Genomic DNA, 15,703 nt, shown 5'->3' with positions numbered 1-15,703 from the left:
GTTGCAGTGGTCATGGGAGTTTTTGTAGATGTGCAATCCATTAGATCAAACTTCTTTAAAAGATCATAAATGTATTTAGTTTGAGTAATGAATATTCCATCACTAACTTGCTTAACTTGCAACCCAAGAAAATAAGTTAGTTCCCCCATCATACTCATTTCATACTTACTTTGCATCAATTTGGAAAACTTTTTACAAAGTTTTTCATCTGTAGAGCCAAAAATAATATTAACTACATAAATTTGTACAAGTATACTAGAGCCATTAACATTTCTAAAGAAAAGAGTTATATCTACAGTACCTCTAGTGAAGTGATTCTCTAAAAGAAACTTTGACAAAGTGTCATACCAGGCTCTAGGTGCTTGCTTCAGTCCATAAAGTGCTTTCAAAAGATAGTAAACATATTCTGAAAAATTTGGATCTTCAAAACCAGGAGGCTGACTGACATAGACTTCCTCCTTCAAATCTCCATTCAAAAAAGCACTTTTGACATCCATTTGATAGACTTTGAAATTAGCATGGGCTGCATAGGTTAAGAAGATTCTGATGACTTCAAGTCTTGTAACATGAGCAAATGTTTCATCAAAATCTATTCCTTCTTGTTGACAATAGCCCTTAGCAACCAATCTAGCTTTGTTCCTGACTACTATGCCATTTTCATCCATCTTATTTCTGAATACCCATTTTGTGTCTATTGGATTCTTTCCTTTAGGCTTGGGCACCAGCTTCCATACCTTATTCTTCTCAAATTGGTTTAGCTCCTCCTGCATAGATAAAATCCAATCAGGATCCAACAAAGCTTCTTCTACCTTCTTTGGTTCTTCCTTAGAAAGAAAGCTGTTGTATAGACATTCTTCTTGAGTTGCTCTCCTTATTTGAACTCTAGAAGATACAACACCAATGATGAGCTCAAAGGGATGATCCTTTGTCCATTTCCTTTGTTGAGGTAGATTAGCTCTAGATGAAGAGGTCTCATTGTTGTCTTGATGTGTGATTGAGTTTAGATTATCAGAAACTCCCCCCGAGTTAATGAATCTTTGATTTGAGAAAGGGGAACTTTCTGTAAGTGATCTATTCTGATCTCCAACTTCTTTTGATGACCCGGCGGATGGTGAATTTTGAGTACCGACGGATGAAGTTGGTTGTCTCCCGACGAATAAAGCAGATTGTCTCCCGACTGATGAAACATTATGCAACTCGACAGATGTTGAATTTTGTGCTTTATTGGTAGTGGATTTTTCTGCATTATCCTTTGATACTGTTTCTTGATCACTTTCATCATCACTGTCATCACTAACCATCTCCACATTTTCAAATTTGAGGCTCTCTTGCTAATCTCCATCTTGCAGTCCTTCGATCTTTTTATCATCAAACACAACATGTATTGATTCCACAACAATGTTGGTTCTTAGATTGTAGACTCTATATGCTTTACCAACAACATATCCAACAAAAATTCCTTCATCTGCTTTAGCATCAAACTTCCCATTCTGATTAGTTTGATTTCTCAAGATATAACATTTGCAGCCAAAGACATGAAGAAAATTTAGAGTTGGCTTCTCGTTCTTGAACAATTGATAGGGAGTCATGCATTTTGCTTAATTAACCAGAGAAATATTCTGAGTGTAGCATTCAGTATTTACAGCTTCAGCCCAAAAATATGTTGGTAACTTAGACTCTTCAAGCATTGTCCTTGCAGCTTCAATAAGTGATCTGTTCTTCCTTTCTACTACTCCATTTTTGTTGTGGAGTTCTTGCTGTTGAAAACTCATGCAAAATCCCATTTTCTTCACAAAATGCTCTCATGACAGAATTCTTGAACTCAGTTCCATTTTCACTCCTGATTATTCTAACTTTGAAATTAGGATGATTATTGACTTGCCTTATGTGATTGATGATGATTTCACTAGCCTCATCTTTAGACTTCAGGAAATATGTCCAAGAGAACTTTGAAAAAGCATCTACAATTACTAGGCAAAATCTTTTCCTTGAGATGGACAACACATTGACTGGTCCAAACAAATCCATGTGTAGCAATTGCAAAGGTTCTTCAATTATTGAATCAAGCTTCTTTCTGAATGATGCTATGATCTGCTTTCCTTTTTGGCAGGCATCACACAATCCATCCTTAGAAAACTCCACTTGAGGAATACCTCTAACCAGTTCTTTCTTTACAAGTTCATTCATGGTCTTGAAGTTTAAATGAGATAGCTTCTTGTGCCATAACCAACTGTCATCCTGACTTGCTTTGTTGAGAAGACAAGTAACAGATTCTGCATTTGATGAGTTGAAGTCAGCTAGGTACACATTTCCTTTTCTCACTCCAGTGAGAACCACTTTGTTGCTTCTCTTGTTTGTCACAACACAGGCTTCAAAGTTGAAGGTTACTGAGTTGCCTTTATCACAAAGCTGGCTGATACTCAACAAGTTATGTTTGAGACCATCCACTAAGGCAACCTCCTCAATGATGACATTGTCCTTTGAAATCAAGCCATATCCCACAGTATAACCCTTGCTGTCATCTCCAAAACTAATACTTGGGCCAGCTCTCTCCTTAAACTCTGTGAGCAGGATAGAATCATCAGTCATGTGTCTTGAACAACCACTATCCAAGTACCAAAGATTCTTTCTATTTCCATGCACACATCAAAATCAAATCAAGTTGATTTTGGTACCCAAGTTTCCTTGGGTCCTGCCTTGTTAGCTTTCTTTTTCTGTTTCTTAGGCTTTATCTCATTTGACTTGGGGATATCAGATTCATCCTTGGTCATTTGAGTTGGGCCTTTGAAACCATTCATTATAGCAGAATTATCATGCATATTTTGATTAACAGGAAATGGCATGCTACTAGTAAACATGTTATTCCAGTAAGGCATGCTAAATGGCATTTGTGGCATACTAAATGAAGCATAATAGGGATTAGGTGTAAATGGCATATTAGCAAACTTTGCATTCATATTCTGTGTAGACATAGCATTCATAGGCATAGAAGGCATGGCATTTATGTTGGGAAAATGAGGTGGCACATATATGGAAGTAGGCATGGTAGTTTTGCAATTAACAGACAAATGATTTACACTACCACACTTGACACAGATTTTTCTAGGAGCATATTTATCAGGTGTGTAGTTGTTATGCTTGTTAATTCCTACTTTACCATTTCTATTATTTTTCTTTTTATCCTCTGTTTTAACCTCAATCTTTTCTAGTCTGTCACTCAATTTCTTGACAGTCATATGAACAACATTAGCCTTTTTCTCCTTCTTCACTTGACTGGATTCTCCTGGAACAAAATTCTTGGAAACTGGTCCATATTTCTCATTTAACTTGGTAAGTTTGGCTTTACTCACAGGTTTGCTCACAGTCGACGGATGAGGATTTATATCACTCGACGGATAACCCTTTTTGTTATCCGACGGATGATCCTCATCATCCGTTGAGTCTACATCTGTTAGCAATCCTTCAACCAAATTGGATTTCAGCTTATCCTTATTCTTCTTCTAGGCTGCATCACAAAAGGACTCAATACCTTGAACTTTGGTGATTTGAGCATGAACATCTCTAGATGTTTTCCATGCCTTAATCACCTCATGTTCTCGTTCAAGCTGCTTCTTCAAGATCTCTTCTTTCTTCAAGGACTCAGTTAATTCATCCTTAGCAATTTTACACTCAATTCTCAATTTTTCAAATTCAATGAACTGAGACTCTAACACATTATTCCTCTCACTTAAAAATAAATTGTTTTCTTTAATTTTAGCATTTTCCTTAGTAAGAGACTTAAGTGTAACACACAAATGATATAATTTTGTAGACATGTCATTTATTGCATCATTACACTCAGCTTTAGATAAATATGCAAGGTTAGTGGTGATTACCTGATTACTTGAAGAACTTGTCTCTGTTTCATCAGACTTGGTCATTAGGGCTAGATTGACATAGCTCACATCCTCATCCTCATCCAGACCATATGCTGCCCAGTCATTTTCTTGTGTAATGAAAGCCCTTTCATTTTATTTGAGCAACTCAAAGTATTTCTGTTTATAATCCACAGGCTCAAACTTCTTTTATTGGAATCTGACTTTCAACACTCACTGGAAAAGTGCCCTGCTAAGCCACATTTGAAATATTTGAATTTTGATTTATCCACCATGTTTCTATTTGGCTTAGCTGCTCCAAGTTCTTCTTGAACTTGAGCTTGGAAAATCTTTTGGAAAGAAATGCAAAATGTTCATCAATATCTTCCATGTCATCTTGACTCAAAGAAACTTCATTTTCTGCTACCAGCCCCTTGCCCTTGTTTTCACAGACCTTTGAAGTTGATTCAACAGCTTTCATCTTCATCTCCTTCTCTTTATCTAACTCAACAACTAATGTAATGGATCCTCCTTTCTTCTTTCCTCTCTCCATCCTCTCATCTTGCTCTATTTCAAGCTCATAAGTTTTCAGGATGCCATACAGTCTCTCCAAAGTAAACTCCTTGTAATAGTTTTCAGGATGCCATAGAGTTTCTCAATGAGACTGTCATAGGTTTCCATTCCTTTGGAAGAGATCTAAGGAACTTAAGATTGGAGTCTTTTGTCTGATAGACCCTTCCATGCAACTTCAGAGCATTTAGTAGTTTTTAAAATCTACTAAAAATGTCAGTGAGAGGCTCATTATCTTCACTATGAAAGTGCTCATATTGCTCAATTAGTAGTTGCATCTTGTTTTCTCTAACTTGTTCAGTGCCATCACAGATAATCTGTATAGTATCCCAAACTTCCTTGGCAGTTTTACAATTGATGATGTTGTCAAACATGTCACCATCAACTCCATTGAACATGATATTCATGGCCTTCTTATCTTTCCTGACTTGTTCAATATCAGGACCAGATCATTCATGTCTTGGCTTGGGGACAGATGACCCGTTTCCAGTTGCAACTCTCATTGGCACATGAGGACCTCTCTATGCAATCCACATAGGCCTCATCTTGAGAAAGTAAATGAAGATGCATTTTTACCTTCCAATGATGGTAATTATCTTTGTCCAGAAAAGGAATCTTGACTCCAACATCCCACTTGTTCATCTTGCTATTTGTTGTGATCTTTAAACTCTTTGTTCTTCAAGAGCTTGCTCTGATACCAATTGTTAGTCCCTAACAATGCGACAAGAATTACAGAAGGGGGGTTGAATGGAATTCTTGAACCTTTTTCAAAAACAAATAAAATATTCTATCTTAATAATATATAAGTGTTTGATTTGTAAAGTGCGGAATAAGAAGTTAGTAAAATTAAAACACAAGTAATTAAAAACACAAGTCTTTAAAAACTTTCTGGTGGATTTGAATGTATCCACCAGAGATATATATTATATCAAGAGAAATCTGTGTAGCAAAATTAGCTCACAACTACTTACAAATATGAACAACTAAGTTTACAAAAAAATGCTAAGGATGCAGCTTACAATTGTTTCTCTGAGATAATGTTCTTAGTCTTGTTCTTGTTGTTGTTCTATTTGCTACTTATTGGTTTATATATCACCAAGATTACAAAGTAATAAGACAAGATAATAAAACAAAACCTATCAAGTCTAATACTATGCTACTTCATTACTCTATTCCAACATCTTTGAATATCTTCATAATAGCATGGAAATGACAATGCTTCTTTGTTCTCTAAAACCCAGTTGAATAGACTTCCACATTCCTTTTGCATACACTCGGCGCATGTGACTGTGTTGTCACTGTCAACAGATATTTGAATTGATTATCCGTCAGGTACATGATCATCCGTCGGGTTCATGATCATCCGTCGGGTTGCCTTGTTGATCATCCGTCGAGTGGCATTGTTGTTTATCCGTCGAGTAGCTATCTGGCACTTGACTTTATTTCATTTATGCAGAATTACAAGACATCATCTATGTACAATTAATCAACCTATTCTGCATATCTAATTGAAGTCAACATGACTTGAGTGCTACTACAGAATCTAAACAAGGTGTATGCAGAAATGTGCTACAGACTCATTATTACACAAGCTACTCACTCGATGGATAATTAATCATCATCCGTCAGGACTATATTGAGTCATCTGTCGGGATTATATTCCTTATCCGTCGAGTGCTACATTTTTCACTAAGTAAAATCTACTAAGGTGTTTTGTTAATGAAATCATCAAGTTCACAACATATCCACAACAACCTTCTATTTATTATTTATATGAATTCTAAAATTCATTAAATATAATTAACTGATTAATCAAATTTATTCTACATCATGAGTGATGCTTCTCAACATATCGCGACTATCCGGATAATATGAATTCACTACTTAGAATACCAAGAACCTGTCAGTGACTAGTTACCTTACAATGAATTTCCTCTACCCTTACAATATCCTGATTAAATACAAGGCATGGATCTCGTGCCACACCTATCAAATTTAATCATATGATTTCTTCTTCATAATGCAAAGTTCATATTAATGCAAATTAGAAACTCCTTTCTAATTTCATACACTCTGGCCAGAGATTCGAGAACTCACATACTAAGAATAACACAGGACATTCTCTTCCTATACTGGAAGGGGTAGATCCTCTATTGATGTCAACTATCTCCATACACAAATCCCTATGCCCAGAATATACCTAATGGATGTCCTTGAGACTAAGGACTAAACCAAAGCACAGTTCATTATATACAACATAACTTTAACGATCTCAAGTCTAAGGACACTTGTACAACTATCACTCAGTGAATAACTATTGACACGTGAGTAATCTCCATTAGTTGTCCGACTTATCGAGTCATGTCCAGTGAACTTATTCCCTAATAAGCACCTACATACTAGTTATAGTGTCACCACACAAATGCCTATGAGAACAGACATCCTCTTGAAGGGAACAAGTATAGTATGTACCAATCTTCACAGATTCACTAACTTTCGATTAGTTATCTTATGATCAGGAACTGTTTTATTCTAAAGTTATCATCTTCTAGATCTCACTATTACAATCTCATTATAATTCTAGAAGCTTTACTCTAAATTATCGAACATATTATTCAAAACACTTTTAATAGATAAAGCCCATAATAAAACCAAAACAAGTCTTTTATTAACATTAATGAAGTCAAATAAGAATACAAGAAAGTTCTTCCTAACTCATCATACGTGATTGGATTTAGGACAAACACTTTCAATCTCCCACTTGAACTAAAGCCAATCACCATGGTATCTAATACCCATCTTCTCTTTATGACGATCAAAGTGATTCTGAGATAATGACTTTGTGAGCTGGTCTGCTACGTTGTTATGTGTGTCAACTCTCTCAATCTTGACATCTCCTCTTTCAATGATTTCCCTAATCAAATGAAAGCGTCGCAAAACATGTTTGAAATTTTTATGAGACCTAAGTTCCTTGGCTTATGCTATTGCTGCGTTATTATTACAATACAACACAATAGGCTCCTCGATGCTAGGAACAACTCCCAACTCAGAAACAAATTTTCTCATCCAAACGGCTTCTTTTGCTGCCTCACTTTCAGCTATATACTCTGCTTCCGTTGTAGACTGTTTGGAACTCTTCCAACTAATCGCACCACCATTTTGAGTAAACACGTACCCTGACATGGATTTGCTATCATCACTTTCTGATTGAAAACTAGAGTCATTATAACCCTCTATTTTCAACTCAAATCCAGCAAAAATAAGAAAAATATCCTTAGTCCTTCGCAAGTACTTAAGGATGTTCTTCACTGCTTTCCAGTGGTCTTCTCCTGGATCGGACTGATATCTGCTTGTCACACTAATTGAGTACGCAACATCAGGCTTAGTACATAACATCGCATACATGATAGATCCTAATGATGAAGCATAAGGAATCTTACTCATACGCTCTCTTTCCTCAGGTGTCTTAAGAGACATTCTTTTGGAAAAGGGATACTCCATGGCTCATCGGTATGAGACCTCTCTTGTAATTTTCCATGCTAAACCTTTTAAGCACTTTTTCCATGTATGTACCCTGGGTAAGACCTATCATTCTTCTAGATCTATCTCTATAGATCTTCATACCGAGAATGTAGGATGCTTCTCCCAAGTCCTTCGTAGTGAAGTTCTTCGATAGCCACACTTTGACTGATTGTAGCATCGATATAATATTTCCTATAAGAAGTATGTCATCCACATACAGTATAAGAAATGTTACCGCGCTCCCACTAACCTTCTTGTAGACACATGGTTCATCTATATTTTTGATAAAAACCAAACTCTTTGATTGTCTCATCAAAACAGATGTTCCATCTACGAGAAGCTTGCTTTAATCCATATATGGTTCATAGCAGCTTACACACTAGGTGTTCATTCCCTTTGGAAACAAAACCCTTTGTTTGTGTCATATACACTTCCTCTTTAAGTTTTCCATTGAGAAAGGCCGTTTTGACATCCATTTGCCAGATCTCATAGTCGTAGTAAGCAGCATCGCAAGCAAAATCCGAATTAATTTTAACAGGGCTACAGGTGAAAAAGTTTCATCAAAGTCAATCCCTTGCCTTTGTCTGAATCCTTTTGCCACGAGCCTGACCTTATAGGTCTCCACCTGACCATCTGCTCCAATCTTTCTTTTGTATACCCATTTGCACCCAATAGGCTTTACATCATTTGGTGTTTCAACCAAAGTCCATACTTGGTTGGCATACATAGATTCCATTTCGGATTCCATGGCACTCTATCATTTCTCTGAGTCAATATTATTCATAGCCTCATTATAGGTCATAGGGTCGTCATCATCAATGAATGACAACTCATTGTCATTCTCAATGACAAGGCCATAATACCTCTCAGGTTGGCGAGACACTCTCCCTGATCTACGAATGGGCTGTTCCACAAAAGGTTGTTCAGTCTGAACAGGTGTTTCCTCTTGAACCGTAGTAGTTTGCGCTTCTCAAACTTCATTAAGTTTTATTTTGCTCCCACTATTTCCTTCAAGGATAAACTATTTTTCCAAAAAAGTAGCATGTCTTGGGACAAATACCCTATGATCAGTGTAAAAGTAATATCCCAAAGTCTCTTTATGATATCCCACAAATCTATATTTTATGGATCAAGATTCTAGCTTATCAAGGTCAATTTTCTTGACATAAGCTGGACATCCCCAAATCTTAACGTGTTTAAGACTCAGTTTCCTTTCTTTTCATATCTCATATGGAGTTTGAGGAACAGATTTGGAAGGCACCTTGTTCAGTAAATATGCTGAGGTTTCCAATGCATAACCCCAAAGGAATACTGGAAGATCTGCATAGCTCATCATGGACCGAACCATGTCTAACAAAGTTCGATTTCTCCTTTCAGATGCCCCATTCAACTGTGGAGTATATGGAGGAGTCCACTGAGAGACTATACCATTTTTCTTTGAGATAATCTAGAAACTCTCCATTCAAGTATTCACCACCTCGATCTGATCGAAGGGTTTTAATACTATGTTTGGTTTGTTTCTCCACTTCATTCTTATATTTTTTGAACTTTTCAAAGGCTTCAGACTTGTATTTCATCAAATACACATATTCGAATCTAGATCGATCATCTATAAAAGTAATGAAGTATGAAAATCCACCAATGGCTTGCATAGACATTGGTCCACATAATCTGTGTGTACCAATTCTAGCAAATTTGCAGCCCTCTCTCCATATCCACTAAATGGAGATTTGGTCATTTTACCCAATAGACAAGACTCGCATGTAGGATATGATTTAAAATCAAAAGGGTCAAGTAACCCTTCCTTATGCAATGTCCGCAGTCTATTTTCACTAATATGACCAAGTTTGCAGTGCCATAAATAGGTAAGATTTTCATCATCCCTTTTCCTTTTATTAGTATGTTCAATTTGTAGTAAATTATGCTCTACCTCACATACATACAGACCATTATTTAAAATACCACTACCATAAAGAACGTTATCTCTAAGAAGTGAACATTTATTATTCTGAATAACAAACAAAAATCCAGCCAAGTCTAACATGGGAATATAAATAATATTTCTCACAATCGAGGGAACAAAATAACAATTATTTAAAACAATTGTCTTGCCCGTAGGCATATGTAAATCAAATGATCCTACAGCTTCAACAGCAACTCTTGCTCCATTTTCCATCCGTAGAATCACCTCCTCTTTCTCGAGAGTCCTACTTCTCCTTAGTCCCTGCAACGAATTGCAAATGTGAGAACCACAGGCGGTATCTAATACCCAAGTAGAAATTTGACTTAGTGACATATTCACTTCAATCATGAACATACCTGAATCGAAAGCGGCAGTCTCACTACCCTTCTTCTTCTTCAATTCTGCAAGGTAAACTTTGCAGTTCCTCTTCCAGTGCCCCACCTTGTTACAGTGGAAGCAAACAGCTTTGTTCTTGGGGTCTTCAGCTTTTGGTGGAATCGGCTTTTTCTCACCTACTTTCTTCTTCTTCTTGGGAGGGTTCCTCTTCCTTTTCTTAGGATTAGAACCTTCACCAATTAGAAGAACAGAACTCTTCTTAGAGGGAAAATTCGATTCCGCAGTCTTCAACATGTTGTGGAGTTCAGGCAGGATGACGTCCAGCTTATTCATGTGAAAGTTCACAACAAACTGCGAAAATGAACCCGGAAGTGATTACAAGACCAAGTCTTGAGTCAGCTCCCCATCCATGGCAAAATCAAGTTGTCCAAGACATTCAATCAAATTGATCATCTTAAGTACATGGTCATTCACAGATGATCTCCCAGACATCCTATAGCCGAACAGCTCCTTCGATATCTCATATCGAGCTATCCTTCCTGACACATCATACAACTCTTGTAGATGCGTTATGATAGTGTGAGCATCCATATGCTCATGCTGCTTCTCTAGCTCAATGTTCATGGAAGCTAGCATGATAAATTAAGCAACATTTGCATCATTTATCCACTTACGATAAACAACATGTTCATCATTATGTGCATCGTCAGCAGGTTCAACAGGCTCAGGTGAGTCAAACACATATTCCAGCTTCTCAACCCTGAGAACAATTCTCAAGTTTCGAAGCCAGTCAACAAAATTAGGACCGGTCAATTTGTGAGCATCTAGTATGCTCCGGAGTGATAGTGCAGAAGACATAACGTATATAGTAAATCTATAAATGATAAACATATAACAACACTTAGCAAATATTCAATTACATTTTAAAATACTATATGAATCGGGTCTTTACTCATAAGTTGCTTCCACTAGTTTATCTAATTTATACAACCCCTTAAGTGATAAATTAAGCATTCATAATGCTAGTGGGAATAGGGATCCTACATTCCATCACATAACCTCGGCTGTAGCACGAAACGCCATGTGATATTCAATAGGCAGACAACTCTTGTCAATTACATCTTATGTTATTCCCTAATAAAAATTTAGCCTCTTGAATAATTTGAGTCACGACTGTAGCACGACAAACTCAATATTCTAAGTCAAGTCTAACCCAACATTTCATACAATTAAATCAGTCTCCAACGGCCCACGACTGTAGCACATAACGACCATTATATTCTAATTTATTATACACATCTCTATGCAATAGACAAGTATTTCTTATTTCAAAATCAAAGCCCTCGGCTGTAGCACGAAACAACAATGATTCAAAAATGAGAACTACTTCCAACTATGTCGGAAGGCTATGACCGACACAAGCCCATTATGTCATTGGCCAATTAGTACTTGATATTATTTAATTTTAGAGGAATTATATTACGTTACAATCATAATCATATTATAAAGAGATTTTTTCTTTTAAATTAAATATTTCAAATCAATAATTGATAATTGGATGATTCCCAGATCGGGGGGAGCATTGTCAAGAGGCGTCACTTAATACCCCTTTCTTACAGATCGAAATCCGCTTTTGACAGAATCATCCTTTCTCTCAATATTGAAAATTCATATTTAATTACGTGTTTCACAAACACAAGAATCTCATGATTGTATTCATAATATTATTGTTAAGGTAAAAAATGATTCCTATTCTAGATTTTTTTAGAGTATGCCTTATTTTGATTTAAGTTCACCTAAATCTATCATCGCATGGTAAACATAGGCATATATCTCATATATAAAAATAAATAAATAAACAAGTAAGCATGCAAGTAATATCATGTCACACATTGATATATATTGATGTATGGATTTATTATAGTACTTAAAAACAATTAAAACAATTAAAACAAGTTTTAAAACACTTCCGGGAATATAAACAGTTCAAAACTATTATATAAATCCCAAAACAAGAACTGAAGAATTCATTTATTGTAGTATTAATAATAATAATTATTATTATCATTATGGGCCCCTTTTGTAACTGTTATTGTATTTATGTTCCAAAACAAAAACTGACGAATTCATTTAATGTAGCAACAATTACAAGGTCAGCCAATGGATGGAAGTAAATATTAAATTCATATTTATTCACATGCATAATTATTTTATAAATTTTAATTAAAATAATTTTTTAAAAAAATCATAATAAATAATCTACATATCACAAAATTATGAATAACAATACCTAGATGATCTATAATACTTGTAGAACCTAGATCAGCGGTCAAAATCCAATGCAAAAATTATTTCGAATTAATTCATAATTAAATCTAAATAAACTTGCAAAAATCATAATAAATCCATACATGCATAAAAAATCTGAATTTTTTTTATATGAATCTCTATATGCGGAACCTGGCTCTGATGCCAATGAAGGAATTTACGGACGAGCGGAAGCATGATATAACAATTACTCCGTAAAACCATGTATCGCACATATAGAAAAATATATAAAATCAAGAGAGTGGAGTAATCGTAATCATACCTTGAAATTCGAAGCTTTATAACAATGGTTGCTAGCAGTTGCTCCTCAGAGTGTGAAGCACTCTACTGGTATCCATCAAGAATAATCCTTCGATGAAGCTTTATAAAAAGGGTGCCCTTTTCTTTTGAGAGAGAGAGAGAGAGAGAGATGAAGAAGAAAGAGAGGGTGACAACTAAGTTTTCACAAAAACACAAGTGCATACCAAACCCTTCTCATCTCATTCTTTATCTAGGACTCACTAGGTTTTCATATAATTAATATATCAATATATATTATTATATAAATCCCACACTTTATCTTATAAAATGTTTAAATAATAATTAAAACTATTTTAATCATTATTATTTTTTAAACTCTTTAGAAAATAACTTGCTCTCTCAAAATACCTTCATCAATAAATTAATCTTTTATGGTGTGACCCTGTAGGTTCAATATTAAGCCGGTAGTAGAAATAAATAATAATAAACCTTCTATTTATTATTTATATGAATTCTAAGATTCATTAAATATAATTAATTGATTAATCATATTTATTCTACATCGTGAGTGATACTTCTCAACATATCGCGACTATCCGAATAATATGAATTCACTGTTTAGAATACCAATAACCAGTCAGTGACTAGTTACTGTACAATGAATTCCTTCTACCCTTACAACATCCTGATTAAATACAAGGCATGGATCTCGTGTTAGACCTATCAAATTTAATCATATATTTTCTTATTCATAATGCAAAGTTCATATTAATGCAAATTAGAAACTCCTTTCTAATTTCATACACTCTGGCCCGAGATTCCGCATACTAAGAATAACATAGGATATTCTCTTCCTATACCGGAAGGGGTAGATCCTCTATTGACGTTAACTATCTTCATACACAAATCCCTATGCCCAGAATAGACCTAATGGATGTCCTTGAGACTAAGGACTAAACCAAAGCACAATTCATTATATACAAGATAACCTTAACGATCTCAAGTCTAAGGACACTTATACAACTATCACTCAGTGAATAACTATTGACACGTGAGTAATCTCCATTAGTTGTCCAACTTATCGAGTCATGTTCAGTGAACTTATTTCCTAATAAGCACCTACATACTAGCTATAGTGTCACCACACAAATGCCTATGAGAACATACATCCTCCTGAAGGGAGCAAGCATAGTATGTACCAATCTTTGCGGATTCACTAACTTCCGATTAGTTATCCTATGACCAGGAACTGTTTAAATCTAAAGTTATCATCTTCTAGACAAAAGAGAATGTATGGGCTACGACTTTAAACAAGAGAAAACCAGTGAAACCCCTCGATTTATTTGAAAATGGACAAATCTTAGGAGGGAGGCGACTAACTTTTGTTCTTCTTTGATGATATAGTTAAATGCAGAATGTGTAACTCAAGTTTGTTAATGGTGAAACTTGTGTACCTCGATTTTAACATATTGCAAATGGTGTACCTGGACTTTGGAGAAGAAGAGCAAAATGTATACACCTGTTAGTTGCAATCTAACATCGTTAACTAGAGGGGTGTTCTTGTAATTTCTTAGCAAAAGCATTATTGATACACATATTGTAGGCACATTATTTGCCTTTGCCCTCTTGTCTCTCCAACCATTTCTTCCAATATACTGTATGTATATGTAGGTCTCAACTAATTCAAGACACCATCTCATCACCTCTGTGTCTAAAAATGATAATAAAAATACTATCTCACCTTCGTAGCTAAGATAGACACGACTCTATATATATCATGTGTCATTATTTTATACTTTTTTCTATGGCCATGTTTAAAGATACAAGGTGCAAGCAGCAATACCAGTCTACACCAAAAACAAGTAGTGTCATTTTCTGCTAACTACCTCACAAATAAAAATTAGCACCATGAAAATATTGTCGTATTAATACACGGAAAATCTTGTTCAAAGTAAGACTTGTATTTTGGTTTCTCTACAAGTTTATGATCACACAAACATTCAAAAAGAACAAAGAGATAAGAGAGCCCATAAAATTAAAAAAAATAAGAGGGGGATTACGATCACATGTGCTAAACATATGCATGCACAACCCTGCAATACATATGTATGTGCCAAATCTAAAATTCTTCTACTTTTATGGTAGTAATAATTAAAGACAGGAGAAAAAACAAAAATTTTGCAACTCACCTTTATTTAAATATCTGTCATACACATCGCCGAGGACTTCTCTCCCGTTGTACATCGCCATCTGCTACTTCATCACAATCAATTAGTACCATGAACGCATTATTAACCTGTCACCTTAATCCATCCACCAACGTTAATCACAAACTCATGTCCATCCCATCAAATCATTTCCCCGTTCAACTTTCCCAAAATTATGGGTTGCTAATTCATAAATGACACTCCATTCTCTATGAAAGATTAGTCTAAACTCCAATAACGAAGTGTATTTTTTATTATTTCTTTTCAGGCTGCCAACATGAATGCAAATTATCGATTCCTGATAAAGTAAATATATTTCTTTCTTTCATATATATAACTTAATCTTATAGAGATTTACTTAGTCGTGGGGATTTCATTAAAGAGAGGTACTCACCAGCTGGTTATTTTTGCTCCGCTGGCTTTACCTGGACCGCAACAGTAATGCTATTTTGACCGTATGAAAATTCAACAGACAATAATTGTTGAGAATTTCTAGGAGATTGTATACCGAATGGGGGAGAATGGAGAATGCCATGCGAAGAGAAGTCACCTCCTTTCATATTGCTAGCAACTGCTGCCGCCGATTTTGCAGGATCAGTTGTGCTGGTACTAGATTGTGTGGCTGTAACTTGTAAGGCACATAGTTAACATTCCGGAAAAACTTATTATGTATTATCAAACTA

The 15,703-nt window shown here is 35.4% G+C and overlaps 1 protein-coding gene across 1 annotated transcript; it reads right to left on the bottom strand.

Annotated features, from left to right (window-relative positions):
- Positions 1–9,982: 9,982 nt before the first annotated feature.
- Positions 9,983–10,989, bottom strand: LOC141724198 (uncharacterized). Its single transcript, XM_074526230.1, has 2 exons — positions 10,266–10,989; positions 9,983–10,170 (listed from the first exon to the last, which is right to left on the bottom strand). The coding sequence occupies exons 1-2, from the start codon at positions 10,576–10,578 to the stop codon at positions 10,154–10,156; spliced, it is 330 nt and encodes a 109-aa protein (XP_074382331.1). The 5' UTR covers positions 10,579–10,989; the 3' UTR covers positions 9,983–10,153.
- Between the last annotated feature and the right edge of the window lie 4,714 nt (positions 10,990–15,703).

This window comes from Apium graveolens, chromosome 5 (assembly GCF_009905375.1).
Source record: "Apium graveolens cultivar Ventura chromosome 5, ASM990537v1, whole genome shotgun sequence".
Classification (NCBI taxonomy): domain Eukaryota; kingdom Viridiplantae; phylum Streptophyta; class Magnoliopsida; order Apiales; family Apiaceae; genus Apium; species Apium graveolens.
The sequence above is the reverse complement of the archived record's forward strand: the minus strand, read 5'-3'. Positions and strand labels throughout refer to the sequence as shown.

What these genes read in the sequence shown, in the direction of transcription:
- LOC141724198 (XM_074526230.1), bottom strand. Translation starts at nt 10,578, where the DNA reads ATGAATAAGCTGGACGTCATCCTGCCTGAACTCCACAACATGTTGAAG.